The sequence below is a fragment of the Panicum hallii genome, chromosome 3 (genome assembly GCF_002211085.1).
Source record: "Panicum hallii strain FIL2 chromosome 3, PHallii_v3.1, whole genome shotgun sequence".
NCBI classification, from domain to species: domain Eukaryota; kingdom Viridiplantae; phylum Streptophyta; class Magnoliopsida; order Poales; family Poaceae; genus Panicum; species Panicum hallii.
In genome coordinates this window covers 16,080,490-16,108,146 of record NC_038044.1, presented here as the reverse complement: position 1 = coordinate 16,108,146, position 27,657 = coordinate 16,080,490, and the positions used below count along the sequence as shown (strand labels likewise).

The 27,657-nt window shown below is 46.4% G+C and overlaps 4 protein-coding genes across 8 annotated transcripts; all 4 read right to left on the bottom strand.

The window, feature by feature from the left end:
* Positions 1-1,429: 1,429 nt before the first annotated feature.
* Positions 1,430-11,217, bottom strand: LOC112884198 (SAC3 family protein A). 4 transcript variants are annotated; one of them, XM_025949560.1, is made up of 13 exons: positions 10,499-11,217; positions 9,116-9,943; positions 7,092-7,541; positions 6,771-6,869; positions 5,774-5,877; positions 4,768-4,936; positions 4,105-4,569; positions 3,842-3,982; positions 3,525-3,584; positions 2,838-2,968; positions 2,623-2,756; positions 2,305-2,534; positions 1,430-2,035 (listed from the first exon to the last, which is right to left on the bottom strand). In XM_025949560.1, the coding sequence occupies exons 1-13, from the start codon at positions 10,550-10,552 to the stop codon at positions 1,937-1,939; spliced, it is 2,964 nt and encodes a 987-aa protein (XP_025805345.1). In that variant the 5' UTR covers positions 10,553-11,217; the 3' UTR covers positions 1,430-1,936. The 4 variants fall into 4 exon arrangements, with proteins under 4 accessions (XP_025805345.1, XP_025805348.1, XP_025805346.1 ...); XM_025949563.1 differs by lacking the exon at positions 10,499-11,217 and having other exon boundaries at positions 9,116-9,481; positions 9,574-9,875; XM_025949561.1 differs by having other exon boundaries at positions 1,448-2,035; positions 4,768-4,933.
* A 150-nt stretch (positions 11,218-11,367) lies between these two features.
* On the bottom strand, positions 11,368-14,998 carry LOC112884199 (protein BUD31 homolog 2). Its single transcript, XM_025949564.1, has 4 exons — positions 14,839-14,998; positions 12,860-12,962; positions 12,591-12,778; positions 11,368-11,872 (listed from the first exon to the last, which is right to left on the bottom strand). Exons 2-4 carry the CDS (start codon positions 12,951-12,953, stop codon positions 11,717-11,719), a joined length of 438 nt encoding a protein of 145 aa, XP_025805349.1. The 5' UTR covers positions 12,954-12,962; positions 14,839-14,998; the 3' UTR covers positions 11,368-11,716.
* A 1,792-nt stretch (positions 14,999-16,790) lies between these two features.
* Positions 16,791-19,376, bottom strand: LOC112886479 (probable serine/threonine-protein kinase PBL25). 2 transcript variants are annotated; one of them, XM_025952386.1, is made up of 5 exons: positions 18,705-19,376; positions 18,424-18,599; positions 18,116-18,305; positions 17,613-18,007; positions 16,791-17,341 (listed from the first exon to the last, which is right to left on the bottom strand). In XM_025952386.1, exons 1-5 carry the CDS (start codon positions 18,883-18,885, stop codon positions 17,003-17,005), a joined length of 1,281 nt encoding a protein of 426 aa, XP_025808171.1. In that variant the 5' UTR covers positions 18,886-19,376; the 3' UTR covers positions 16,791-17,002. The 2 variants fall into 2 exon arrangements, with proteins under 2 accessions (XP_025808171.1, XP_025808172.1); XM_025952387.1 differs by having other exon boundaries at positions 17,613-18,004.
* A 2,565-nt stretch (positions 19,377-21,941) lies between these two features.
* Positions 21,942-24,666, bottom strand: LOC112885284 (protein IQ-DOMAIN 1-like). The gene is made up of 6 exons (XM_025950938.1): positions 24,128-24,666; positions 23,691-24,060; positions 23,403-23,615; positions 23,180-23,302; positions 22,534-23,076; positions 21,942-22,443 (listed from the first exon to the last, which is right to left on the bottom strand). Exons 1-6 carry the CDS (start codon positions 24,244-24,246, stop codon positions 21,982-21,984), a joined length of 1,830 nt encoding a protein of 609 aa, XP_025806723.1. The 5' UTR covers positions 24,247-24,666; the 3' UTR covers positions 21,942-21,981.
* Positions 24,667-27,657: the final 2,991 nt, after the last annotated feature.

Sequence of the window (27,657 nt, the reverse complement as noted above, 5' to 3'; positions counted from 1 at the left end):
ACGCTACAGGAAGGAGTAGCACAGCACACCGTGTTGGTTGAAGCTTGCGGAGCACTCAACTCTGTGACGACGACGGTGGCGCCAGCCCACGAGCACCTGGCCCCTGACGTTGGTTCACGCGTGCCTGGCGCGCTGGCTGCTGTATCATCTAGTGCCGGAGAAAAGCTTCCGTCCTTTACTCTTGCAAAGGGAAATACTACGTAACAAACCTGGCGGGCTCGGCGCCCGCGCAGCATGGACGCGTCACCTGCATAACTATCGCTCGTTCGATCCTCATCGGCTGTGTCATGGCGCCTGCTGGACCGAGCGGGTGCCTCGCTGTTGCTGCGCCTGCCTTTCGTCGTACGCGTGCGCGCCTCCTCGTCATGACGCGTGTGCCTTTTCACTGCTGCGGTGCCATTACGGCACGGTGTGGGCAGCGAACGATGCGGGATAAATCTCAGCTATTTGCGCTTTACTGCTTCTCTTTGGCCGTTTCTTTCCTTCCGGGGCAAGTTTTTGCTGCCTCCGCTTGCTCCGCCTCCTCTTTGTTCGCGGCTCGTGTTCCAGGTTGAATTCCTTCTTTCTTTCCGAGATTTCTTGGTTGTTGCCCATGCTCCGGTTTCGATTGCTTGCTCCTCCATGAGATTCCGCTGATTTCTTGGTTTTTCCGGAGGTCCCTGAGAGATTTGGTCTTCTTCGTGCTTGTTTTTGTCCAACCGACTTCACTTCTAGCTTCGCTTCCCCTCTTCAAAGCCCGGCTTGTTATGAGCCTCCTCGTGGATGAAAAAGTCTATAGTACCTGTTTGTAGTTTCCTGCTTCCGTCGGTCATTCCCTTCCTTTTAGTTGTCATATGGCTTTGCTCCTTTACTATTTCTGCGGCCAATGTTTCTGTTGCTACATTCCTTTTTGTCGAGCGTTTTTTAACGCGGCACATGCGCTACATTCCTTCCTGTCGAGCGTTTTTTAACCCAGCACATGCGCTTTCATCTTGTAGCATATGCAAACGAAACACGGTTTAGTTGATCTAACCAAATCCGCAGTTGTAATATACTTACCACTGTTTCTCCGCTTCCACTTTCGTTAAATTCACCATCCAAACTTTGTGCTTGGCCGCGCGCATGGGCGCGCAAAACACTAGTTAAAAAAAGAAGGGGAGCAGAAATAGAACGCAGGCACCACCGCGCTAAAGAAGTCTCCGGCTCAGGCCTCGCCGCACCAAGGCGACCTGCTTGCCACCTCTGAACCCTGAACTGAAGTCCACCCAGCCGTCATCATGCCATCTTTTATATGCTACACTCCTCCCGGTCGGCTGGCGCCCTCCCAACCAGCCGCTAGGACGGCTAGCATTGGCCATGTTTCCTCATTCGGCAGGCAGCCAGCAGAATTTATCATATATCATCTCATTTCAGGCGATATCAATATAGATAAGGTGCAGTGAATGAAATATTTAGTATCAGTACTCGGTTGGCTCGAATGATGTAAGATATATTTCTATAGGAAAACAACGTTATGTGCAAGAAAAAATAGTTTTAAATGGGGGCAGCCACAGCCAGAAAAAGGTGCCCCCACCCCAAAAAAACACGCATGTATTCTGTATATGCTTGGTCATGTTTCTCTGAAGGCCTTCTAATTGGTATTTGTAAACTTGTGATACGCCACACCCGCGCATAAACTTGCAGCGCCATGCTGGTGGCTCGTGTTCGTGTCGAGTAACCCTGCTTCAGAGTTCAGGGTTTGCCCATGGACTCTGGATGGATGAAGGACCGATTATAACAAGTGCCGAAAGCCCAGAACCAGATGAGCACATCCTTGCTCAGACTCTTGACCTCTGTAAGCATGCTTGAGCTGCTCCATTTGATGCTCCCGTTGCATATTTTTCTACGGAAGAAGTGCAGTACCTTCGCAGCTCAGCACCAATAAGTACCCACTGTCAATCTGTCGCTACTACACCTTTTACGATGTCCGTGCCAAAAAGTCATCAACGGCAAGTGATGCATCACCATGTGCAACAGCATTCTCTGGCTCTGGCATGTAAAGTGTGGCAGAAGAAGCCTGTGCAGAAACACACACAAAAACATGTTAGACAGAGAAGATGACTAGAGTCAATGGCTGAGGACAGGTTATAGCATATTTTCAACAAAACGCTTGACTACTACTGTTAGATAATTCTTGTGCACTGACAGAGATTCTTCACAAAACCGTCCAGTTGGGGTTTCAGCTTCACCCTCCCACAGTCCCATCGTCTTTAAGACAGTTCGATGGATGGGATTTAGCTATACTTAATTAGCACAAAAAACTCATTACAGAGAGAGGAATAATACCTTCATATCTATCTGCAATTCTCCACCGTTATCTCCTGAAAGAACCGTTCCATGTGCTTTCAACCATTTCTCGCATTCTTCTATGCCATCATCCCCATCAGCCGTACAACCTTCACTATCTGTTCTCAAGAATCCCAAAATTTGCGCAACATATCCCACAGGTACAGTTGGGCGATATGATCTAGACATGCATTTCATGGCTTCAAAGCGCATCCGTTCCACATGCAGATCTGTTAAAAAGAATGTTACCACATCAGCAACCTCTTCCAAGAATAACAGTACATTTTAAGTGACACAAAAGATATAGATGCACTTTACCCATGAGGCACGAGTTCAAATTGGGTGCCTTCTTGTATAGCTTAAAAAATAGGACATAATTGCCAGATAAAACGGCAGCGTGAACTGCAAGGGCATGCTTAACAGCTGCATCTTGTTTGGCTTCTTTTGATAAGCTGAAACAATGAAAATATCAATTATGACCCATTTTAGAATTAACATTGGGATTCGATATGCTAGTATTTACAACATAATACCTCGCCATTGATGACAGCAAGTCTCGTTTATTATTAGAGTGCAGCATGACACAGAGCAAATTGTAAGCAGAAAATTCAAAATAGCAACCCTTGATTCCTTCTGCGTATAACCTCTTCAGTTGCGACTGGCACTGCAAGAGTTGATGCAGAAATAGTTAGAACTACGGAAGTCATGAAGCACTAGTGTCGATTTCTGGGTTGTATTTTGCATTACGATTTACGATTGCAGATATAAATTTTGTAAGCAACAAGTTTTAAGGCAAGTCAGCTTTCCTGAATCTACAAGTGCCAGTGAAAGTAATCTGCCTGACAAAGGTCAGAGACAAACCAGTGACAAAGCCTTGGGATTGCTAATAAGTGAATCTACCAACGGAAAAGCAAAACCCAACCTGTGTAAAATCTATTCTAAACCTAACGATGAAGTGGGTAACCCAATGGGTAGTTGGGTCACCATTCTAGTTAATTTTCCCTCCATATCCATGAGAAAAATTAATAGCAATTGGGAGGATGTTCATTTTTAGTTCAGTTGCGTGGGTTTTGCGTTGACCAAGAATAGGAAACCTGCATTCCTATATATACATCTTTAAGAGACCATATAAAGTTACAGATTACTAGCAAAATGAACATACATAAAATCATCTGATAATTGATATTAAAGGAGTGGATCAAGTAGAAAAACAGGCATACCTGGTTATATTCGGGTAAATCGCCAGCTTGCATTGCTAAACGTGCATGAGTTTCGTAAACCTGAAATAAGTAATATGAATGTAATAAAATCATTGCTCATTGCTGAACTGATGCCCCAGCGCACAAGATTAACGAGTATTTCTTATGGTCAGCTATATTGTTGGTATAAACAATACGAAGAAGTCACTAACAGTAGTACGTAAAATAGACAATGTTCATTTGATCATTTCTCTACTTAATAATAACCTAGTAGGCACAGAAGGACTGAAGGATGCTATGTAGAGTTGCAAACTATGCTATGTAGAGTTGCAAACTACCTTTACGGTTAGTTCATTCTGGATTCTCTGAACTGTAAGATCTTGGCGAATAGATTTTAATTGATCACACTTGTAAAAATAATTCTTTTGAGATGTTTCAACCATTGCAAGGGCCTTCTCCAGGACTTCTTCTGGCCTTACCTGAAAAGAACGTTCAGAGCAGTAAGGCAAAGAGTAGAAAAGATCAAGCAGCAGCAATGAAATTAAAGGGTCACCATCAGTGACACTTCTCAATCAGGAAGACAATTGGTGAGTGTTATTACTATGGATGGATCAGGTGCCGATGTAAGCCGTAGATATTTTTTCTCAATTTCCTGACATGTTCCCTTGATTGTCAGAGCATCCCAATCCATATCTTCCACAGCCCTAGTGCCTTCTTCATAAGTTCTACCAAGATGAGAAGAAACAGCCCTTCTTCTATGCATATTAGCAATTGCATCTTTATTTGCAGAAGAGTTTCTTGATTTTAATGACGAATCCTGACTGCTTTCAAAACGCTTAGATCTATGCTCCCTACGTTTCTTTTCCTCGGGTGAATTTGCTAGTGCAGTTGCACTGGCATAATATTTGGTTAGATCCTGCTCCTTATCACTGTCACTTGAAGCATTTCCATTCTGTACTTGACTTGGATTACTAGTGAATTTTTGCTTCTTGGCAGGCCTCTGATTGACTTTGTTTAAAGGTGCTTGGTGAGACTGGAGAAACTTCCCGTGATCCCAACTGCTACCCTGATACAACAACAACAAAGCCTTTTAGTCCCAAGCAAGCCAGGGCAGGCCTAGAGTTCAAACCCAAGATGAGCCACCAACAAAAAGGGAAAAGAAAGTGAAAAACAAAAATATTAAGAGATATCAGAAATAACGATTCCGTCTGTTCATTAGCAGTTTAAAGATAAAATTTTACAAGAACAACAGATTAATGCTTACCGTTCTATTTTTAGGTTCGAAGGAATTGTGTATATTACTGTTGACCAATCCTTTTGCTATTTGTTCCACCTTATTGGTAACTTTTTCGTCCACAGCAGGCTCCCACCTACTTTTCACACGTTTCCTTGGGGTAGGTGTTGATGAGAAGAGACTTGAATGGTTTGCACTGCTGCAAAGAAACAAAATGAGAACTTTTGAGGAAAAACTATCCAGTTCTGTACAGCACAGAAAATATAGGGAACAACATGAATCTGGGGCAATTAACAGATGTAAAATGGGAGGCAGTTTAGATGATTAACCACAGAACCAAAATTATGGATCCAAATTCTTAAGTACACAAGCAGAACTTTCAGCGGTTAAGGAACTGATGTGCCTCTAACCCCACCAGAACATGTAACAGTCTTTTTAGTGTCTCTTTTATTCCATCAGATTTACTCTACTGAATTACGCTTAGTAATAAAAAACGGGTTAAACACAGCAGCAGCAACACCAACAAGAACAAGAAAGCCTTTTATTTAGTTCCAAGCAAGTTGGGTAGGCTAGAGATGGAACACAGCAAGCTAGAGCCTCAGGAAAAAAGAGGTGATTACAATAGTATAAATCATGACAATTAATTGAATAGCTCAGATAAAATTATGACAATATAACTAAATCATGTTCATTTTACAGTTATCAGGGCTAGAATTCCTAAGTGCAGAAGTGCATAATTCATATACAGGTCATCTGATGACTGACAGTTATATTAAGAAAAAATACATATTATTCAATTTTCTTAGGTTAATATTTTTTTTAAGGTGTCAGCACCAGATAATAAAATTAATCGAAATGCAATACAGTTGAGAGTGTGATCCGAAAAATCATTTTGGCTGTGCCACAGTAGTAAAGTTCCAAACCAACTTTCAATAAAATTGCATTAACCAATACATTTAAGGTTTCAAGCACCAAATTGCCAGTCCAGAAACTTTATTTGATTTCAAGAAAGGGCATTGATAAGAAGCATGCACACCTTGCCTCAGTTGTGCCCGCAACACTTTCTGGCAAAGGGAGTAGTGGTTCAGTATCCCAATTCTTAGTAAGAAGGGTTCCATCAGCGATAGCTTTTCTTGTGATCTGGAATTAAAGAAAAGGAACAAAAACAACTTAGATTACAGTCAATTTATCAAAACCAAATTGATGTAGCAGAGAAAACTTTAACAAATGAAAAAAATGGAGCTCAAGCATATTGGTGGGCCAAAAACTGAAGAGCACCTGAGTAGAAGTTGGAAATCAGTCATTCACTTCAGAATGGCAGCATCCATAGTCATGGATGTTGGAAACTAAACTTAATTAGTTGGTTTGAGTTTGTACACACAAGTATTATGCACGCAGCTTATGATTAGCTAGCTGTCTAGTTGCCTTCATTCATGTGTGGAGGTTTGGATCATGAGGATGCATGCAGTAGTGGCTAGTTGGCTAGACAACTAGAGCTTGTGGATATGGAGAAAGTGATGGATCATGAATGTGGTGCTAGTGTTAGTTAGGATCATGTTGTGATATGATAGATGCATGAGTTTGCATGTGTAGTGGTCTTTCAGTGGTAAGACATGGTCATGTATGGCACATGCATGACAGGAGACAGCAGGTCATTAGATGCATATAAGCGTATTCAAGTTAACAGTGGTGAGAAATACGCAATAGGATGCAAGCATTCTTGGTGGTGTTGCCAGACTACTTTTGTTTCTTCCTTAGAGCCTTTTTGTAGTCCCACCTCACGAGAGTATGTGCAAGTGCTATCCGAGAGGGGTGTGTGGGAGAAAGCAATGTTGAGTGATTTGACTCTTACAAGGGAAACAGCCCTGTTTCGCTAACCAAATTTTACCAAAAGATAATGGAGAGGACTTCGACTATCATGACCTTATAGGCCACGGCCATCCATATGACTGAAAGCAAGGCGTGTCCTTTTTGGCATGAAAACCCTAGCAACTATTGAAGGCAAGAAAAATAGAACAAAAAATAAGACTTACCTCTTCCATTATACTTCGGCAGGCTGCCCTTTGGGCATCATCTTTGCAACGATTGAGGTTCCTTATAGTATAATTACGGAGTGAAAACGGCATAGATCTCTAAACAAGAGAAAATGAAAATGCACGGTTAATATGTCAGTACTAAAACATCCTATTTACTTTGATATCCGACTTAATAGACATACACCCAGCTGTTGCAGAATTAAGTGATTACTCTCACAAACACTATAAAGTTATCATATCCATAGGAATTTAGTCAATTATTAAGCAATTTCAGATTTTTTTTCCATTTCCTATGCGAAGAAGAGAACAGAACATTACAGCATCAGGACCAACTTGAGTTGCTTTAGCATCGTTTGTTGGCATGGAGACGCTAACATAGGCAGGCTTCTTGGATAAATCAGGTCCTAAATTTTTCTTCTCACTCTTCGGTATCACCATGGAGAAACCAGGAGCAATTCGAGGATTGGTTGGAATCTGTATTTTGCTTTCACTGGAAGTATTTGTTGTCATGGAACCCTGCAAGTTTGGTTGAAAATTTTCAGAAACATGGTTCGACAAAGTATTCGAGCTTCGACCTATAGGGTCTACAGTCCTCTGCGGATCTTCAGGGTTGATTAGCGGTGCATGATTCGAATTCATAGTCTTCTGAGGGTATGCCTGTGCCTGGTAGGCATAATGGTTTTGAGACCATGGAACACCTGGCGCCTGGTTGGCATGATCTTGTGCCTGGTTAGCGTATTGATTTTGAGGTCCTGAAACACCTGGAGCCTGGAGCATGATGAAATGTAGATGATGAGAGCTCTTCACACAATTAGAAGCAAATAAAATGCTACTGACGACATAAGAAATTGTTACATGCTACTGACGACATAAGAAATTGTTACAAACAAGCATAAAGAATGAAAGGGCATTGTAAAGGTTCAATAGAACAGCTCAAGTGTCTTCATATTTCCAAATTAAATATTATCAAGCCATGCTCCAGCAAAAGCAAGCTGCTAACATACAAGAGGATAGAAAGATAGCAGCCTTGGTATCCAGGCCATTGATTAGAGAACAATAGGTTCATGTAACTAAAGAGTCAAAAGAATAGGCCATGGTAAGCTTCTTGGAGGCCAAGCTAAGGATTTTTCTAACAATTAACATAACAAAATATTAGTTTGTCCACTCAGGCACAAACAAAAATCTAATTATGTATGTTTTATCTTAATTTGGCCTTCTCAATGACTTTATTCGAGCCCCGCCGCTGGAGTGGTATGTTGTATGTCTGGGAAGGAACCATCTTAGTTCTTAGGCCAGCTTGACAATGAGCCTTAAGAGACTCAAAACGGGACAACCCATTTCTTATTTATGTCTGAAAAATCCTTCCACTTCAATAAGAATGTTCATCTTTATGCATATGCTATGTAGATAAATTTTTTAAGTATGTTTCGTCATGCAATTCAAGTACTAAAAGCATTCCAATCCAACACAATACAATGATCGGTGCTAGTGCCACGAAACATCCATGCATAACTCATAAAAGCAATCACTACAGATTGTAATATGCAATATTATGATGGGCATGTGTTAGTTTATGAAGCTATATCTCAATTAGAGCAGCTGCACTGAAATGGATGGAAAGAATTACTAAGTTGAACATGTGGTGTGCTAATTAGATAAAATATACATGCAAATAATGCAATGAAATAACAAGCTGTTATATGTCTAAATTGAAATAGCAAGTTTCAGATTCCTCTTCGGGATAAATTTAACCCCTAAGTCTGCTTTCTGCCATACATTTTTATCAACTTTTGTTTTTTTGCCACTCATTTCTCAAAGGCGGTTTTGTTTTTTCCACCTTTTGCCATTGGCTGCATAATGCAGTCAGTCAAAGGTGTTTTCAACACACTCTGATCCATTTCCCGATCCGCAAAATCCGATAAAAGTCACAGAATTCCAGCCAAATGGTGTGTACCGAAATGATATATACTTAGGATGAACCACTTGTCACTTGTGGATAATTTACCACTGTAGTAGTCACTCATCAATATTTAATAATATGCTTTTATTGAGTCAAGCATGATAAAACAGAAGGCAATGGCAAATATAAGCCAGCACCTAATAGAAGGGTAGCAAAACTGGAAGGTGATAAAAATGGACAGCAGAAACGGATTTAGGGGTCAACTTGATGGCAAAAATAAAATAAACCACTTCTAAGATGTGTTGTTCTACTATGCATTATTGAAAAAGAATAAAATTAACAGAGCCAGACAGCATATACTTCTGAAAAATCACTTTTCAGAACACCATGAAGAAAACTATGTACATCAAGTAAGAATTTGTAGTGAAAGAAGGTAAAATACCTGCATAGGAGGTGCAACAGAAGCAACTGAATTAATTTTCCATGATGTCGTGCCTGGCGGAGGTGGCTGGCTAGAAGGATAGGAATAACCAGCGGGGGTGTTAACTGCTACATTATCTGTAGTACTCTTTCCAGTAACTGGATTGCTAGAAGCACTTGGCACAGATTGATTGTAATAGTACGGCCACTGGTTATACTGCTGCTGATATGGTACGGAATTGGCAGGCATTGAAGTGGAACTCTGGAGTGCATTTGTATCAGACGATGAGTAGTTTTGGTACGATTGAGCATAATTATTCCCTGAGCTTCCAGAATCCCATGTGTTGTTCTGATAATAGTAGCTGCCGCTTCCATATCCTGGCACAGTCTGATGACCCCCAGCATTGTAATATGTGTTACTTGTAGGATCAATGTAAGACCCTGAATTTTGAAATGAAGTAAGAGGCTGATAAGCTGCACCTGGATGTTGGTTTGCTCCTTGCTGGACAGAAGAATCATTTGCAGCTTGTGGGTAGCTATAATAATAGTTGGCATATTCTACAGGATTGTAGCTATGTTGAACTGAACTGGAGTAAGGCACATGAGAATGAGATGCATCTGTCATCCCCATACTCGACTGGGCAGCATGAGGCGCACTGCTACCTACATTTTGATTCCCTCCTGCAACTGATACATCCCTTTGTGGATCATAGTAAACTGTATCCTGGCTAGCTTTATCCACTTGGTTATTCCATGAAACCGTTACTGACCCACTGGCCGAGGACCATGGTTGATGACTGGAAGATAGAGGTGGACAAGGAGATGGATTTATCTGTCCCATACTGACAACCTGCCATCACCAAATAAAGTGGTCATTCCTATCGTGCGTGTACTCTCTAAATCTAAATAGAGATTCTAGAGGGGTCAAAGTAGTCGAATTCAGACCCATGAAAAATCACCAGCAGAACAATGGTTTGAGTAGACTTCTATTAGATTCCACTCTAGATATTTTTTTCTAACAAGTAACTGTAGCAAAGCAAGGCGCTCGTGTCTTTTAAATATAACAGAATAACACATCAGAGCAGTAAAAATGGTGCAAATACAACTCTCATAGAAATTAACCTACATCAATTTAATAGCAGTAGAACATCATTGTGTCTACGTTACATTGCCCACCCAGCCACCCCCCACCCCAATCCATGGCACAATAAATTGCATAACCAATCACTCAAATGAAATTCTCTATGACTGAAAAACTAGCACATATCAGATATCACACGCTCCTCAACTCCTGACAACCAATGTCCACGACAAAAGCCAGCTACATCATAATCTTGGAGATTAGCTGGAATAAAAGCAGAATTTAAATTTACGATAACAAACATGACTTGAGTCACATCCGTACCTCAGCGTGCGGGGCGTCGGATCCAGCCGCCGCCCCGGCGACGTGGCTCGCCATCCTCCCGGAGCTCCAACCCTAGCAACCAGTCAACCACCACAGCCGCCGCCACACGCCCACGCGACTTCGATCCGCGGCGAGGAGGCGGACGAGGAGCGGATCAGACGCGGGGAACGAACCAGAAGCAAGAGGGAATTCGTGACTGGACGACGAATTGAAATCGCGTGTATAAGGCCGTGCGGTGAAATTGTTTTCCCTCTGTTTTTGGAACCGAGAAAAGGTTTTTCCTCCCGCGGAAAGCGAGGAAGATGACGCAGGAAACGGAAAAGGGAGCTCCTGCCCTTTTCGGGCGTCTCGGGCTGGGTTGGGTTCGGGTGTCAACGCCCCGCCTCGCGGCGCCCGCGTCGGAGGGTCGCCGCTGCGGGGGAAGAGAGACGGGAGGGAGTCGAAGAGCGGAAGTGGCCTCGGGATGTGTTGGAGCGGTCTGCGGAGGCGGTGGCTTTTCGGAGAAGGGAGCGTTGAGAGCGGCGAGGCCGACGACGATGGCGGCGGCGGGCCTGGGGGGCGTCGTGGAAAACGGGTAGAGGAAGAGGCGAGGGCTGAGATGGGCGGAGGTAGCCGGCGAATCGGGTGACGACGGTGGTCAATAGCGAGATTGGAGAGGACGTCGCCGGCTGTGCGTGGGGCTAGCGGGAGGGACAGAGAGAGAACCTTGTGGGGGGAATCGGGTAAGTACCGTGACGGTCGAAGAATGGCGGTGTCGTGCTGGCGGAAAACAATCCCATGGAATTTTTCAAAAGAAAAATCCCGTGGCATCATTTGTCATTGTAGTCGCAAATAATGGCCGTACAGCAGATGAAGTGGCGAAAACTTTGTCGCTACAGTCACAAATATTTGTAAACGATCCATGAAAGTAGTCGCTTGCTTTTTTACAATACATTGCACAAGTTGAAATCAACAGCTTATACAGTGCTTCTCCTCAACGGGGATCAAATACAACCAGACATCTAGAGTGATTTCCGTTTTGACATCATTTTCAACGAGATGAGGAAAGCAGTCCTTCGCCGCTGGCAGTGGCACATCTCCACACCCGTACCATTGCACAAGTTGTAACCGCCTGGTCATATGCCGTGTTTGTTTTCAACTTTCCATAGGAGCTCAAGTATAAGGAGACATCTAGAGCGATTAGTTTTGAGATTATTTTCCAACCACGAGACCGAGGCTTTAGTCGCCGCTGGCACACCCCCTGCATCCGCAGTGGACGCATTCTATCACTTTCTCCTCCCTGAGATGCTTGGGGACCCTGCAGACGCAGGTGGTTGCAAAGTTGTGGTCTCGTGTTTGTATGCAGCGGAGGCAGCAGAGGCGCTCATAACCTGGCTGCAAAATGACTCATGAGGAAAATTGTTAGTAGTGATCCAGAGAATCGAGTAGAGAATACAAACAGTCACAATTCAACAGCTTGTAATAGAATCCAAGCGTAGATTCATAGTAGATCTATGGTAGCTGTACAAAGATAGTGCAGTTCAGGGTATGGGGTAATAAAAGGATAGTGACTAGTGAGAGAAGGAAATGTATCCGAGCATGGCCCTAATGAGTGAATCGCTGAAGATTGTGCCTTTCAGAAATTCCACACAACAAACGATGCCCACAAAGTACACCTATAATTGCATGGGTTAAGCCACAAAGAACCTTTCAAGCAATTTCTACAGTTGAATTTGACACACAGGACACTGTTCCTCAAAGTACACCCACTCACCCAGTTAACAACAGGGGCTATATTCTTCCCTCATGAAGTGACAGTACATGCAAAAACTTGAAAATGTATGGAGCAAGCATTGAATTGTGTTCCACATGGCTCTTATTTAGGTACGTACAGATAGTCAGCGAGAAAAGGGTGATCCAGAAAAGCATTCTACTTGCCAACGTTTTACTTGCTCACCTTATGAGGTGGCCTAGACAAGTTCTAAGAAAACTACAGATGGTTACGCAATTGAAGTTTAAAGGCTTAAGGTGAATAGTATCATTCTAGCCACAGTTTCATAAAACCATCGAAACAAAGAGCGAGTACTAGAGACTAGAGAGTATGCTCACCAACCTTTTTCCACTTCGCAATCAGATTGCGATCTGCATAGCCTTGGTCCAAGCAAAACTCATATAGCTCTTTTGATATTTCCTTCCTTCGATAGTAAAGATCATATATGTAGCGACTCTTCTGATGAGAAATACGGAAGATGGGCCATAGAGCTTCACACTTCCTCTTCCCATCATGTGGATCATTTTCAGCTGCAAGAGAAAATCACATTACTATCCTATCAGAGAAAAAATGGGCACTAAAAGATCCACTATAATATACTAAGTTCACACCTTCCCTCATTTTGGCCTCCAAATCACGAAGTGTTGGCTCAATAAGCTCCCATCCTTCAGGATATTTCACACGGCTTGTCTTTATCTTAGGCATGTCTCAAATCTGTGAGATAAGACATAAAAATTGGTTAGAGACATACAGAAGATGGATTCATAATACTTATTGCATATATATCAGGATGTTATATGCATATACAGAAGCACATCCAAAGCAGCATATCGTAAGGAATTGCAAAAACTGATAATATGTTTCTGAATATTCACACTGCATGGATTCTACTACGAGTATGTCACAAGATGGTATTCTAGCATATGTATAGGAACGAAGCCTAGTTGGTGGGAGGTGTGGGTGTACAATCCCACCATCCAGGTTCGACTCCTCTTCGACTCAAATTTAGGTCCTACTCTTCTTATTCACAATGCCACGTGGTTCCTAGAGCTCTTTTTTTAGCATATGCATGACATTATGACATGTCATTGCACCCAACTCGATCTGGACGTGGACCACTTGGGTGTTTGAAAACATAGGTAGAATAAAACAGAAACATTTCCAAACATCGTAACCACAACTGTCTGTCTGGACTACATTTGTATATACTCAGATGTGGATGATACCAGTAGATGCTAATTAGTAGACAAAATTAAACCTGATAAAAAGTGCCCAATCAAGGATGCCCGAAAATGATCTGTGCCTGGCCCAGGCTATAGCGGCCCTGGACAGAAACATATCGACATTAAGCAAAGTGCATCTGGCCCAAAATTTCGTTTCAGTTACTTTTCAACGTTGAAATCCTCCACTGTTCCAGCCCTGATAGCTTGTGGAGCACCTTTCGGCCCAAAAGAAACTGAACTTTTCCCAGGCTGGGCTGGGAAACACTCACCGCTCATGAGCAACAGTGCAAGCAAAACACAAAATTCCATGAAGAAGCCATGTAAGTTGGATTTGTAAATATCTTTTATTTTCCTCCCTCTCTCCAAGAACTTCTTGACGCGTAAATCCAAAGTTCCAGCGACAAACAGCTTACTTGAGCTTCTTCTACCAGTCTTTGCATAATTGATCCTCTACCTGCAAACTCACAGGTCTTATCCCTCATTCATCCCCTGATTATGTGATTCTTTGGCAAAAGACAAATACTAGCCTCTTGCTTTTTCAAATTCCAGGGTTATCTTGGTTTGGCCACTGACCCTGCTCTCCTATACTTGTATGCAGGAAGCAACTGCAATTAAGAACATTTTTGCCCTGACTAACTAGGTTTACAGTCACTCATGACTCTATCGAAACTGCTATTGTTGTTGTTCATCTGGACAAGGTTCTTACTTGGTAGCTAGACAACTGGTGCAGTACATGCATGCATCAGAGATCAGACATTATGTATATATGTGCCTTGTTTTCATGCAGTTAATACAACTAGATAGTATTGTGGTATGCCACTGTCCGTTAGAAACTCCATACATCTGTACCCAAGGCTCAAAGCAGCATGGCTAGCACATTAAATCAGGTCCAAGGCAACCAGAAGCATCAAAAACAAACTAAAATTTCAGCTGAGAATGTATGCAACAACATATACAAGTATTGAGGAGTGTTTTTTTACAATACTGCAAGTAAATTAATACACATAAACGCCTCATGTTCACTGACAAAAAGAATGATTCGGGGAATCGAAGCTCAACTACTCATGCTGAGAACAAACTTGTAACAAAATCCAGTTACCACCGCTGGTTTGACAATTAACAAAATTCAATGTTTCATCTTTCTTTAGGCAGTGCCAGTGACGGTGAAACTTTATAAAGGGGGACCTCGCGTATCATCGCGAGCAGGGGCGGACCTAGATGTACACCCGATAATTTTGGCAAACAAAATCGAAGTTAGTAGGTAATATATTGTAACTGGGTCATTCAGATCCGAATACAAATAGCTCTGTTAGGGTTTGGGATGCTCCGTTTCGCACAGCATAAAGGAAGAGAAGGGGCGGGCATACCTGATGGATGCTCGTCGCCAGCAAAGGGCCGATCGAAGACGTGGCGAATGGGCTCGCCCAGTCGTCGCCGCCAGGAACGGTCGAACGGAAGACCAAGGGAGCAGAGAGACGGAGAGAAGGGAAAGGGGGAAGAAACAGAGATGAGCCTCTGGGGTGGGTGGGTGGGTGTGGGGGGGGGGGGGGAGGGGGGGTTGAACCGTGAGGAGCCGTATCCTCTAAAACATTAACCTACTGTGCTAGTGACAAACTGATAGTACTATCTCAAAAAATAAAAAGTCATGACATGTTCTCATTTTTTTTATCTTTCCCAAAACAGAGATGGCTCAAGTGTTCAAGCTAAAGCTAAAGAAAAGTAAAATGGTATAGAACTAATAACTTATGGACTAAAGCAAACTATATTATTTTGTAGATAAATTTCATTATATCCTTATGGAGCAGTAGGTGCATTTTATTTAAATTCAATACTCAGAAGTTCTACGCTTCACTAAATTGTGATTTTTTTTTGGGGGGGGGGGGGGGGACAGGAACAAGGCATGAGGAGAAATCAAACACAACAGAGGTTTTTTTTCATCAGCTTAGTTCTTCTTGGCTTCGTGCAATAGAAAATAAGCATCCCTCGTAAGAAGGGACATGAAGAAAATTGAAATAGGAACGGATCTAAATGTGCTAAGTGGAATGACAATAGCATTTTGTTAGCTGCAAAAGAAAAACTAGATACGCAATGCAAGTGATATCACCGGTCTATATGTGAATTTGAAAACTGTTGTTGTTATTTGAATATTAATTGCAGCATGACTCAAGGAAATATGCACTATCAATAATTGAAATGTTGAAACGATTGCCATTTCAGTAATTGAATGGTTCGCACCACAATAAACATCGAAAATAAATGACTATAAATCACTGCAGGTATAGCTCACCAACATATCCAAATGCATGTAAAAGGCAAAGGTAAGGACCACAACCATCATCGTATGCTTCATGCTACAAGGTGTTGCCAATGCCGAGACGCAAATCATATCTCATACCTGTGGAGGAGGATACGGTATCAGTGATGGATGGATACAGGCACAAGCAACGTTGCCGTAAACAACCGTATAGTCCGTGTACACGCTACTCGACAAGCTAACGTGCAGTTTAGAGCTTAAATGGGGATTATACACGATCCAACCGTTTACACGATAAAAAACAGGGCTACACCACCTACACGGCGTAAAAAAAAAAGGCAACTACACGGTTTTGCACGACGAGTAGACCGTTTAAAATAACATTTAGACTATGCCTTATTTTTTAAATGGTATGATATTTGTTATTTGTAAATTGTGATTTATCACGTAAAATAAGAATGATCAATTGATAAGAGCATATGATTACATATTTGGTCTATTTAACAGTTAAGCTTGGTAATCTGTAATGTTTGGTTGATAAAATATTAGATTTTCTAAATTTCATTTGCATAAATATATGAATGTTATTTTTATCGTACAAACCATGTAGCCTATGTACATACTGTTTACATGACGTGTATATGGCCTGCTCGCTACTTGAGGGGTGACCGGATGACTACCGTTTAGCGTTTAGTGAACACTGGGCACGAGGCATCAGGTTCCGTGGCGAGATGGCCAGAACAGGCTAGAGGGCGAAGCGAGCAAACAGCAGGTTTGAGAGGATTTCTGAGGGTTCAAGTGAATGATGAAATGATCCGTATCTGACGAGCTCCATGGCTTAACGGGAGCGCTGAGAATGCACCGGCTCCAAAATGGAGAGATATGAAATGCCGTGTCTCTTCTATTATTATTGATATACATGGTGGCATGTGTACAACCATAGTATCATGCCTTCTAGCTCGTTGGACTTTTTGGATAGTCATATGCTGATCATTGGTTTTGCATGTGGCGAGGAGACAATAAGCGAAACAGATAAAACTGCAAAATGTGTAGCCATTCATCAGCATGTATGATTCGTAAGCTTCACATTAGAAGTCTCATTCACAACAAAAACATTACTCACTTATGAACACCCCCACAATTTACACTGCCACGACCTCTCGGTAGCCCTCGAGATCAGTCCACGCACTGAGCTCCTTTACACGTTAAAGCGCATCAAAGCCACTCCATCTTTCGTGGCCATCCACATCGAAGCCTTCGAACAAACCTGCCCTTTATTATTGCTCCTCGGCCTCCTCCTCCTCGTCCTCCTCCTCCTCGTCGCCTTCATCGTCCGAAGATTCCGACGACGAGTCGGAATGATCCAATCCTTTCTCTTTCTTCGGCTCGGCGGCGGCAGGTGGAGCAGCAGGGGCCGGTGGGTCTGGCGGCATAGACGTGAGGAAGCCCAGCGTCATGACGACGTCGGCCATCAGTGGTCGCACGGAGTCCTCTTCCTGCAAGCACATCGCCGCCATGGCGACCACCTGGTTCAAAGCTTTGGCTGGGTACTCTGTTTTGATGAGTGGATCAACCAGCTCGTGATATCTCTTCTGATCTTTGAACATCGGCATGGCCTGAAAATGCGTCATGCAGATGGCAGTATAGCTTAGCAAAGCAATGATTAAGGTTATCTGAATGCCATCAAACTAAGTTCAGAAGTCAATGTTAACTCTATGTAAAAAAACATTAGGTGAGTACAATCATACAAAAGAAGGTTGGAAAATATCAGCAAAGGTTGGAAAATATCAGCAAACTGAAAATCAGAGTCTCAGAGTTCCAGTAAACGCTACCGCATCATAGAGAATCTATATCATGCCAACAGATCGAAGCGCGTAGCTCACTTACCCAAGTGACCACGTTCTGCTCGGCCACGGGCTTGCTGGTGTCGACGGCCCTCCTCCCGGAGATGAGCTGCACGAGCACCACCCCGAAGCTGTACACGTCGGACTTCATGGTGGCCTGCCCGCTCCGGTCGTACTCCGGCGCGCAGCAGCCGAAGGAGCCCATCATGGGCGAGGCCACCGGCATGTTGCCGCCCGCCTGGCCGAGCTGCGCGAGCCCGAAGTCTGAGAGCTTGGGCGTGAGGTTCTCGTCGAGGAGGATGTGGGAGGCCTTGAACTCCCCGTACACCACCGGAGGGCTCGCCTTGTCGTGCAGGTACTCCAGGCCCTGCGCCGCGCCGTGCGCCACCTTCATCCTCGTGCACCAGTCCATGGGCTTCTTGCCGTCCGACAAATCTGCTGGCGCGCGCAGCAGCGACGAGCAAGCAGAACAATCTCAGCACCGTGCAGGCGGGTTCGCCGGAGATAGCGATCAACAAGCAGACAAGCAGTCAGTGAGGCGCGTACCGAACAGGTGGTTTTCCAAGGTGCCGGCGGGCACGGACTCGTACACCAGCAGCCGCTGGTCCCCGTCGGCGCAGTAGCCGACGATGTCGACGAGGTTCTCGTGGTGGAGCTGGCTGAGCATGGCGACCCCGGTCAGGAACGCCTTGTTGTCCTGGAAGCCGTGCTTGTCCAGCTGCTTGATGGCCACGGTCTGGTGCGAGGCAGAGGGGGGGGGGGGGGGGGAGCCATGCTTGATCCGTTCAGACAGAGGCCAAACATATTCGAGCAGAGCAGGGTCAGAAAGGCTCGCGCGAGACGCGTTCACGTACCTGCTCGCTCTTCTCTAGCTTGCCCTTGTAGACCCGGAAGAAACCGCCTTCTCCGACGAGGTTGTACGGCGTGAAGTGGTCGGTGGCCGCGGCGAGCTCGCGGAACGCGAACGCCTGCGCCGTGATGGCTTGCCGCAGCGACGCTTCGTCGGCGGAAGACTGGTCCGCGTTGTTCGCTGCGTGGCGAGAAATCAGATGGGTCCGGCGTTAGAGTTGCGACATCTGGGACGGGAGCGAAATCGATGGGAAAAAAAATCGATGCTGCGGGCTCTCTCGCTCACCGCCACCGGGCTTGGGCGACGCCGCGGCTGCTAGAGCGGCCGCGGGCGCCGCGGAGTACGCGTCGGGCGCTTGCACCGCCGGGGGCGGCGTCATGTTGGACGGCGGGGCCGCCGCCTCCGTGGTCTCGGCCTCGCCATCCTCCTTGCCCTTTCCGCCGCCGAAGCACGGAAAGCAGCTCATCTTGCCCTTCCCTCGGCGCCTCCCCGTGGCTGCGACGTCGTGGGCGCCGGTCGGGCGGGCGGGCGGGCGACGACGCGATCAGGCCAGGAACGCAGGGCGCGCACGCGCGCACGCACCGAGCCGCCGGCCGCCGTCACCGCGCGCCGAGCATGCCCCGGCCTCTCAGCAACGGCGCGGCGTCCTCAATTCGTGGAAGGCCATGCCCCGGCCTTCTCCGCGCGCCAAAATGATCGACCGGACCGGCCGGCGCGGAGCGGGAGGGGCTGGAGGCGTGGCAGCGGTAGCGGCTTTGCTCGATCAGGCGGCCGGAGAGCGGGACGAGATCACCAGGTACGTTTAGACGGTCGGTGGCGGTGGCGGTGGCAATGGCAATGGAGGAAGGAAGGCCTTGGAGATCGAGGGATCCAAGGGCCTTCCCAGAGAGAAGGGGGATCGGGGGAGGAGGCCACCGATGGAGGGGAAGCGGGGGGAGGAGGCAGGCTAAGTTTGGCGGGTGGAGTGGACCGAGCAGAAACGAGGGGTCGGGAGCGTGCAGGCCGCGCGCGTATTTGAAGCGGCGCCGGGAGCGGAGGCACGACAGCGCGTCGCTACTGCCGCTTTGCCGTTGCATGCTTGTTTTGGCCATGTCTGGCTCAGGGCCTGTTTAGTTCCACCAAAACGCAAAAACGCAAAATGCAAAAATTTTACTGTAGCAAAGGAATCTTGCTAATTTGAAGTACTAAATGAAGTCTATTTGCAAAACTTTTTGCATGGATGGGTTGTAAATCACGAGACGAATCTAATGATGCTAATTAATCCATAATTAAGCAATAATTAGCGGATGGTTACTGTAGCATCACTGTTGCAAAACATGGATTAAGTAGGCTCATTAGATTCGTCTCGCGATTTACAACCCATCCATGCAAAAAGTTTTGCAAATAGACTTCATTTAGTACTTCAAATTAGCAAGATTCCTTTGCTACAGTAAAATTTTGCATTTTGCGTTTTTACGTTTTGGTGGAACTAAACAGGCCCTCAACAACAATTCGCAGGCCTCGGAACGTGAGTAGATGAGTGCATCGCTGTGCTGTGTTGGATTTCGTCCTAGCATGTTAGCTAAACCTCCTGCACGATGAGCAGAGTTATTGTCACCATAGCAATAGCACCGTGTGTTCTACCGGGCGAAAGTGCCAGAGTTCCTTATCACGTTCAATGGCTGTTGGTCACCCCCTCTGACAGTTTAGACGTTCGTGGTGAGCATTTCTTCTCGTCATACTATGATACAGCTTTTTTTTGGGCAGCTAATCCATCGGGAATCAGAAAAAAAATAGAGAAGAAATTAATCAGAACAAATTATTGTTTATCCATTGAATCATTTGGTTCAGTTTATATCGTAGAAAAAAAATCATTTGTTGAGAGTTCCCCAAACAAGTCATGTTAGTGGTGCAGCATAGCACAGCCACGTCGCTCTTCTTTATTCGCACAGATCACACGGCTCTTCCAGGTCGTCTGCACGATCTATGGCACCATCTGTTCACTGCTACTCGAACCAAACCAAACCACCATAACCTTAAACATTCACTAACTGTCCACGCCGATATGAGTCCGCAGCGGCCGTGCTCGCCACTTTTCAGAGCTAGCACAGAGCAGAGAAGCAGCTCGCCACCAGTGCAACGGGACGCGCACGGGGGCGCACGGGCAATGTCCATCGACGCGATGTGCGAAACGGGAGAAAAAAAGAACTTCAGATCTACTGGGAAACCACCGGCAGGTTGCTCGGTGCAAATCTGTGTGCGCCGCAGGGGAGCGGATCCCGGCGCCGATGGCGCGGCGGCCGGGACCGTAAGTGCCACCCGCGGCGCGAGGTTCGTTCTGCGCCCCCAGAACAAGGCCGCCAAGAGTGGAGTGTTTCTCTTGAAGCCGAAAGAAGAGGCGAGGAAAGGAACAAAAACAAGAAAGAACAATCGAGACTGAAGAATTTCCACATATGCAGCGACAAAAAGAAGTTTCTGACGAAAACAGAGATGAACAGCAGATATATTTTCAAATTATAAAACGAGTTCAGCAGCTGCAGCGCAACGGTGGTCTGAGGAGGGAGGAGACGGAGGTCGACGAAGCATTCATGACGGCGGCGGCGGCGGCGGAGCGATGTAGGGGTTCCGGAGGGAGGCGTCCCGAGTTTATAAAAGCGGAGCCGGGCGGTTGCTTCTAGAAGCCCTAATCTCATGGACCGGCCCAGGTCGCTTATTCTGGGCCTGATTGTTCTTCGACGGGGACCTAATATCTGGTCATCAAATTTATGGTTTGAAGGAGTCTCTACTCTCTATTGAGAGAAGCTTCTCGTCTAATTTACCAGAGACCTTTCGGTCCCCGTTTATTTTCCCAACTAAAATTTAATTCTATCACATTGAATGTTTAATACCAATTAGCATATATTCTTATTTTATTAGCATAGATTTACTATAGCACAATATTATCAAATTATAGATTAATTAGACTTAATAGTTTCATCTCGTAAATTAGTCTTCATTTGTGCAATTAGTTTTATAGTTAGTTCATTTTAATTCTCTAATTGGTATCAAACATCTATACGATCCGAACTAAAGTTTAATCAATGATCCAGATACCCCGTTATTGTTATGGTTGGCGACACTTTTCATAGGCTTGTACCGGCGCATGGCTCAGAAAGGAAACGTTGCGGAGCTCCCAACACTACAGTCCTGTTTGAATCAGCAGGCACGTTGCACCATGGATGGTCTGGGATTCCAATAGTCACTGATCCTCACTACCCTGTAGATCCATGTCAAGCACATAACCAGTCGGTGGTTATAATCTCAAACTGAAAACACTAGGGATTTGCAAAACAGATAACTGTCAAGTGGCAAAAAAGAATCAGTACAATGTACAAGGCCATCAACACTCTCATGGCTCGCGCGGCTGTCCTCACCATCAACCACTAAGGCTACAGTTTCCAAACGCAAAAAAATCGACACAACTTGCCTTGCTGATTCGAAATTAGACGCAAACACACGAAAACAAAACACTCTGGATATGTAACCACCTACAACTACAAGACACACACACCTGGTCTGGTTTGTTCCACCCGTCTCTCCTCTACTACATCGCTTCAGGAAGCGACGACATCCTGGGGCTCGGAGGCTGCGATTGCCGTCTCATCATCCTCTCCGCGCCCACCTTGCTCGGCGACGAGGCGCTCGGCTTGTCCGCGAACTCCAGGGACAGGCGCTTCCTCGCTGAAGACGGCGACGGCATCCGCAGAGGCGCTGGCCCGCTGCCCGGGGCGTCGTCGAACACGTCCGCCGCGGCCGACGACGCCGACGGGCTCGCGCACCGGGCTTTGGCCTTCACGGACTTGGTCTGCTGCATGTAGCTGGGGGTCACCGGGGTCCCCGCGTCGTCTCCGGCGGGCGAGGCGGCGGTGCCGGTGCCGGTGGCGCTTCCCAGGCTCAGCCTTCTCGGGAGCTCCGCCCGCAGGCTCGTCGTGCGCCGCAGCGGGGTGACCTTGGCGCCCGGGCGCGGGCTGATCACCCCGGGCTCCTGGCTGCTCCGCGGGCGGCGCTGGGGCTGCGTGCCGCTGGAACCGTGGAGCGGGCTGCCGCTTCCGCAGCTCCTCGGGCTCGCCGGCACGGCGCGGCGCGGGCTGCTCACCGAGAGCTCCTGGCTGCTCCGCGGCCGGCGCTGGGGCTGCATGCCGCTGGAACCGTGGAGCGGGCTGCCGCTTCCGCCGCCCCTCGGGCTCGACGGCGCGGCGCGGCGCGGGCTGCTCACCGAGAGCTCCTGGCTGCTCCGCGGCCGGCCATCCGGCTGCATGCTCTTGGTGCGCTGCAGGCCGCTGGAAGCGTGGAGCGTGCTGCTCCTGGGGCTCGACGGCACTGCCGTCCTCCCCGGGAGCGACGGCGACCGCGGCGGGGGCGTCGACGGGGACGGGAGCGACGGCCAGTTCGGTGGGCGGAAGGACCTGCTCCCTGGCGTCGTTGTCGTGGGTATCTGAATCGAGACGGCCACTCGAGGCATTCGGCTGGCGCTTTTCGCCGCGGCGCGGCCATCGGCCGGCGCCGCGGTCTGGTTCTCCCACGGCCTCGCAGCCGCCATCCAGCGCTCCGTCCAGCTCCAGCCCCAGTTCGGGTTGCCCGGGTCCATGAACATCGGAGCAGGCGCAGCTCGCGCGGAAGATGGTTTCCTGTTCCTCCACTGCGCGAGGATCAAAGCATAGACAGACAGAGTTCATACTTCAGAGAAAGAATCGGAAACGCAGATGGCGATATGGCTACCGTAATCATTGATCGCCAACTACCTGATAAGAAAATGCATACGACAACGCCCGCTGTCGCCTTGAAGCGGCTTCTTGCTTCATCATCAGCACGGCTTCCATCTGCTCCTTGGACTGAAGGCTATGGTCCCAGCCGTCACCAATCTTCTGTCGACAAATTCAGATTCAAAGAGCAGAAGATTACCAGAAGTATGGTGCGTCCCAAAGTAAGATGGCTCTTTGAGCTTACTGAATGAATTCACTGCACCTTTATTATGTCCAGGCTCTGCTTAACCTTGACCTGGCTCTTGAGGGCCTTCTTGTCCTCCTCCGTCTTGAGCCTCCTCGAGTAAATCTGGGTCTGAATCCTCGTCATCGTTTGCATGCAGTACAATGCTTCCTCGGTTTGGCGCTTGATGGTGAACCCCTCGACCAGCGACATCAACCGAGCCATCCCTCTCTCCTGGTGCGCTCTCCTTGCCTGGATGCAAAATTAAACTCCTCTTGATCCCTGAGCTAATGGTATCTGATCAATGGAAGGCGACGATGCGTTTACCATATAGCCCCTGCAAGCCGCCTGGATCCTGGTGGCGGCGATGTCCTCCTCCGAACGCGCAGCCCACGCCCTCGGCGTGGTGACCGTGGGGCGGGCGACCGCTGCGGCGTCGGCGGCGTCGTCGCCAGCCTTTGAAGCCCCATCCGCCGGACGCACGCCGCCGTCGTCGCACCTTGTCTCCGCGCGCTGCGCCTCTGCGGTGGTCTCCTCGGCCTGTTGCTGACCGGGCCGCGGCGACGGTGCCGGTTGAGGCTGATGGGCCGCCGGATCCGGCGCCGGCGCGGCGGACGCGGAAGCACCTGACGGGTGCGATTTGCCGAACTGCCATATCTTCTTGAAGCTCGGCTTGTCTTTCAGCTTCGCCGCCTTCTACGTATCGATTTTGAGACGGTCGTGTAAGTAACATGAAATCAATATTTTTCTCGTAGGAATTGAGCGAACGATGATTTCTTTCGGGCTGTTGCAATGTTACCTTAGCATCCGCCTCCACGGGATCTGGTTCAGAAGTGCTCAGGATCCTCTGCACGGCGTCAAACCACTTCCCTTTCTTCCCCATTCCTCGTGCTCTTCACACCGCCGCTTCGGCGACGACCGGTTACGGATGATCTGCTTCAAAAGCTGGACCAAAACGGGCGAAAAAGGAGGCCAAAAATTCACCAAGAATAGGGATGGAATGGAAATCCATTGCACTTCTTTTTGCGAAGGTGAACTTTCAAAGATGCAATAACAAACACCATGGCGTCGGCACGACATGGATTTAGCCAAAAATGCACCCCGGAAGCTCTTGCGCCTCAACGAACAGTAGAACAGAGATTCAGAGGCCTCGTCGTCTCTTTTTCTTTTTTCCTTTGAGACACTTTATGTGCTCACCTCCGTACGCCGTCGTGCTGCCGGAACCGCCACGCCGCTGCTCTCGACGACGGCCACTTCCCGCCTGTCTGGGACGTCGCTTCCAACTACCTGATTGGCGCTTGCTGCGGTCCCTACGTTTGCCCCACCACGCCTCGTAACTCGGGCGCGGTTTCTTCAGGCGAGGTTCTGAAACGTACGGTTCCCGCGGTAGTTTCGGAATATTATTTTAGGCCGGCCCGTTTATTATTTTACTGTTATACATGGTGCCACCTAAATAGAAGAGAAAAGAGAATAAGTGCATACATGCAGAAGTAGATAAAAGTGATTAAGTCATCCAAATACATATAAATCCAAAACTAAAAAAAAGCTATAACTATTAAACCTAGCATCTAGGTTAAATTTGGATTGCACCATTATTTTTTTTATAACAAGATCTTCGAAATAAGATCACACTTGCCTATGTTAGCACGATATTTTTTAAAAATATTCTTTTAATACTAAACATTTGTTTTGGCTACCGGAAATAAATATTTTAACAACACCAATAAATAATTATTTTTATGAACAATAAATTAAACATAACAAATAAATAATAATGTACAACCAATAAAAAGTTAAACATAATGAACAAATAATAATACAATGAATAAAACATTAAACATCGTGAATATTTGATTGTATAGACTAAATAATAAAATATAAATATCGCGAGCAAATGAGTCAACATGGTCGAATAATTTAATCTACAAAATGAATAAATAAATTATACACCTGAAATAATTATATTATAAACATAGAACAAAATATTACTATCTATAAAAAATAATGGATATATTGAACAACAAGGAGTAACAGAAGAATATAAAATTATAAAAAAAGATTGATACATAAAGAATAGGAAAAAAGAGTGGAATAAGATATTAAAAAATAAAAGAAAAATATTAGATAAGACATAAGGGGAAACTCAATAAGTACGAATTATTCTTAATTGCGAATAAATAGTTCACATGGAAAAAATACAAATGATACAAACTATAAAAAAGAAACGAAGCTAGTTAAAAAGGGAAAAGGAAAAAGGAAAAATGAAGATAAGAATACAAAAGGAAAATAAGAAGGGAGAAGGGAATTTTTTGAATATGCAGGCTTATGAATAGAAAAATAAAAAATGAATGAAGGGAACAAAAAGAATAAAGAAAAGAAAAGAGAAGAGAAGAAAAGAACTACCGTCAAGTCCCCACTAAGTTGCATGGTACATGCGTGTATGCATCAACTAAGGAATCAATACGTCTACATGGCTTGCTTGCATTGAGGACGCCAGAACTTAGAACAAACCACTACAAATGTGAATTAAAATTTAATTCAAGTCTTCAATGTGAATATATCAGTATACACAAGACGTGAAGCATTCCTCGCTATGACCAAATAGTTCCACATAGTGAATAGTCTATCAAGAATATATTTATTAAGATCTAACTGTAGAGATCTAAAATGAGTGATACAAATTATGAAAAGAAGAGTAGAAACTAGCTAAAGAAAGGAAAAAAAGGTTTTATTGAAGAAATGAATATAAAAGGAAAATAAGTAAAAGGAGATAAAAATAAAAAACTGATGTACATACCGGATTGGGAGAAAAATAAAGAAATGGAAAAGGAAAAAAAAGTTGAAGGAAAATTGTCGGTACATACAGACAGGGATACCTTCTGCTAGGGTGTCCAGACCCTTAGCGCGTCACTGCCGCCTCACAGGTAAGGCGCGATGGTGTCCGGCTCTGGCGTGTGCGCCAAGCGCATCGTGGTGGACGCGCGCCACCACATGCTCGGCCGCCTATCCTCCATCATCGCCAAGGAACTGCTCAACGACCAGAAGGTTGTGGTGGCCCACAGCGAGGAGATTTGCCTCTCCACGGGCCCCGTCTATCAATAAGTCGTCTGACAGGGTCTCCAACCAGATGGGCGCAAGGTTATCTGTGACCTCGCCCTGGTCCTATGGGTGACGGGGCGTACGGCCCGGGCCTGACAGTTGGGATCATGGTCTCCGGACCTCCCCCCGTGCTCATATAGGTCCAGCGCCTTCATGTGCCCACGAGGACAGCATGCTTGGGAATGGCCTCAACAGGCCTGGACCCCAGACCCCTCTGAGTCTGTCTATCCGGACTGGCCTCGGGGGCCCTGACCTCCCTTCCCCCCCGGAAGGGGTCCGGTATCGCCACGTGCCATCCAGGTGGTGACCGCAGGGCCGGCTGTGCCACGTGCCCGTGGCAGAAGGCCCTCCGCGAGATGCTAGCCCAACTACCGCATTAAATACGGGTAGGTGGGCTGCGCGCGCCCAAGCCAGGGCATAGCCTGCCCACTGACACACTGGGCAGGTATGCTGACACCACGGTAAGCCCGCCTGTTTTCAAGGCGGCGCGCCGCATCACTGTGCACTATGCACGGGCAGGAGGCGTGCAGTCAACTCACAGCGCCGCGCGCGTGAGCAAGGGGTGATGATGGTCTGCTGCAGGAGAGCCGAGGCGTGCGCTGCCACAGTGTGCGCGGAGGCGATGGAGCGGCGGGTCAGCGCAACCCCTTCACCTGTCAGAGGGTACTAGTCCAACAGTGACAGCACGTCTTCCACTGTGCGTAGCACTGACAGCTGGTACTATGTTGGTAAGGCGGCAGATGACCATATCCTGACTGTAGATACGCACATCAACTTCTCGATCGAGAGGACTACAGGAAGAAGCTAGAGAAGAAGATCACATATCTCTCATATTGCAGACTCCAGTCACCGGCCCCACCTGTCGGGGTCCCGCTCAGTGTATGCACCTCCCTTAGTCTATAAAAGGGAGGGTGCACTCGTTAGAGTACAAGCTCTCTCATGCTCTTTCCAAGCCCAACAATCTTTCAAGCAATACAACACTCAAGTGGACGTAGGGTATTACGCTCCGGCGGCCCGAACCACCATAAATCTTTGCGTCTTTTCCATGCTCGTCCATCCATTGATCAAGCGTTCCTAGGTCTCCCCCAAACTCTTCCTAAACTAGGATTAGGCGGGTGCATCTTGCCATCCGGCTGGAGATTTTCTCCGACAAAAATGAATAAAAATTAAAGAACAAGAAAAGAGAGAAAAAAGT

Coding starts and splice junctions, on each gene's coding strand:
- LOC112884198 (XM_025949560.1), bottom strand. CDS start 10,552: ATGGCGAGCCACGTCGCCGGGGCGGCGGCTGGATCCGACGCCCCGCAC. Junction 3,585..3,841: donor AGAATGAACTAACCGTAAAG/GTAGTTTGCAAC, acceptor TACTTATTTCAG/GTTTACGAAACTCATGCACG. Junction 2,036..2,304: donor AATTGCAGATAGATATGAAG/GTATTATTCCTC, acceptor GTTTCTGCACAG/GCTTCTTCTGCCACACTTTA.
- LOC112886479 (XM_025952386.1), bottom strand. CDS start 18,885: ATGAGCTGCTTTCCGTGCTTCGGCGGCGGAAAGGGCAAGGAGGATGGC. Junction 18,600..18,704: donor GTCGCCCAAGCCCGGTGGCG/GTGAGCGAGAGA, acceptor CTCGCCACGCAG/CGAACAACGCGGACCAGTCT. Junction 18,008..18,115: donor CTTGGAAAACCACCTGTTCG/GTACGCGCCTCA, acceptor TGCGCGCGCCAG/CAGATTTGTCGGACGGCAAG.
- LOC112884199 (XM_025949564.1), bottom strand. CDS start 12,953: ATGCCTAAGATAAAGACAAGCCGTGTGAAATATCCTGAAGGATGGGAG. Junction 12,779..12,859: donor GGAGGCCAAAATGAGGGAAG/GTGTGAACTTAG, acceptor TTTCTCTTGCAG/CTGAAAATGATCCACATGAT. Junction 11,873..12,590: donor TGATTGCGAAGTGGAAAAAG/GTTGGTGAGCAT, acceptor GTCATTTTGCAG/CCAGGTTATGAGCGCCTCTG.
- LOC112885284 (XM_025950938.1), bottom strand. CDS start 24,246: ATGGGGAAGAAAGGGAAGTGGTTTGACGCCGTGCAGAGGATCCTGAGC. Junction 24,061..24,127: donor CCCGAAAGAAATCATCGTTC/GCTCAATTCCTA, acceptor AATCGATACGTA/GAAGGCGGCGAAGCTGAAAG. Junction 23,077..23,179: donor CGTATGCATTTTCTTATCAG/GTAGTTGGCGAT, acceptor ATCCTCGCGCAG/TGGAGGAACAGGAAACCATC.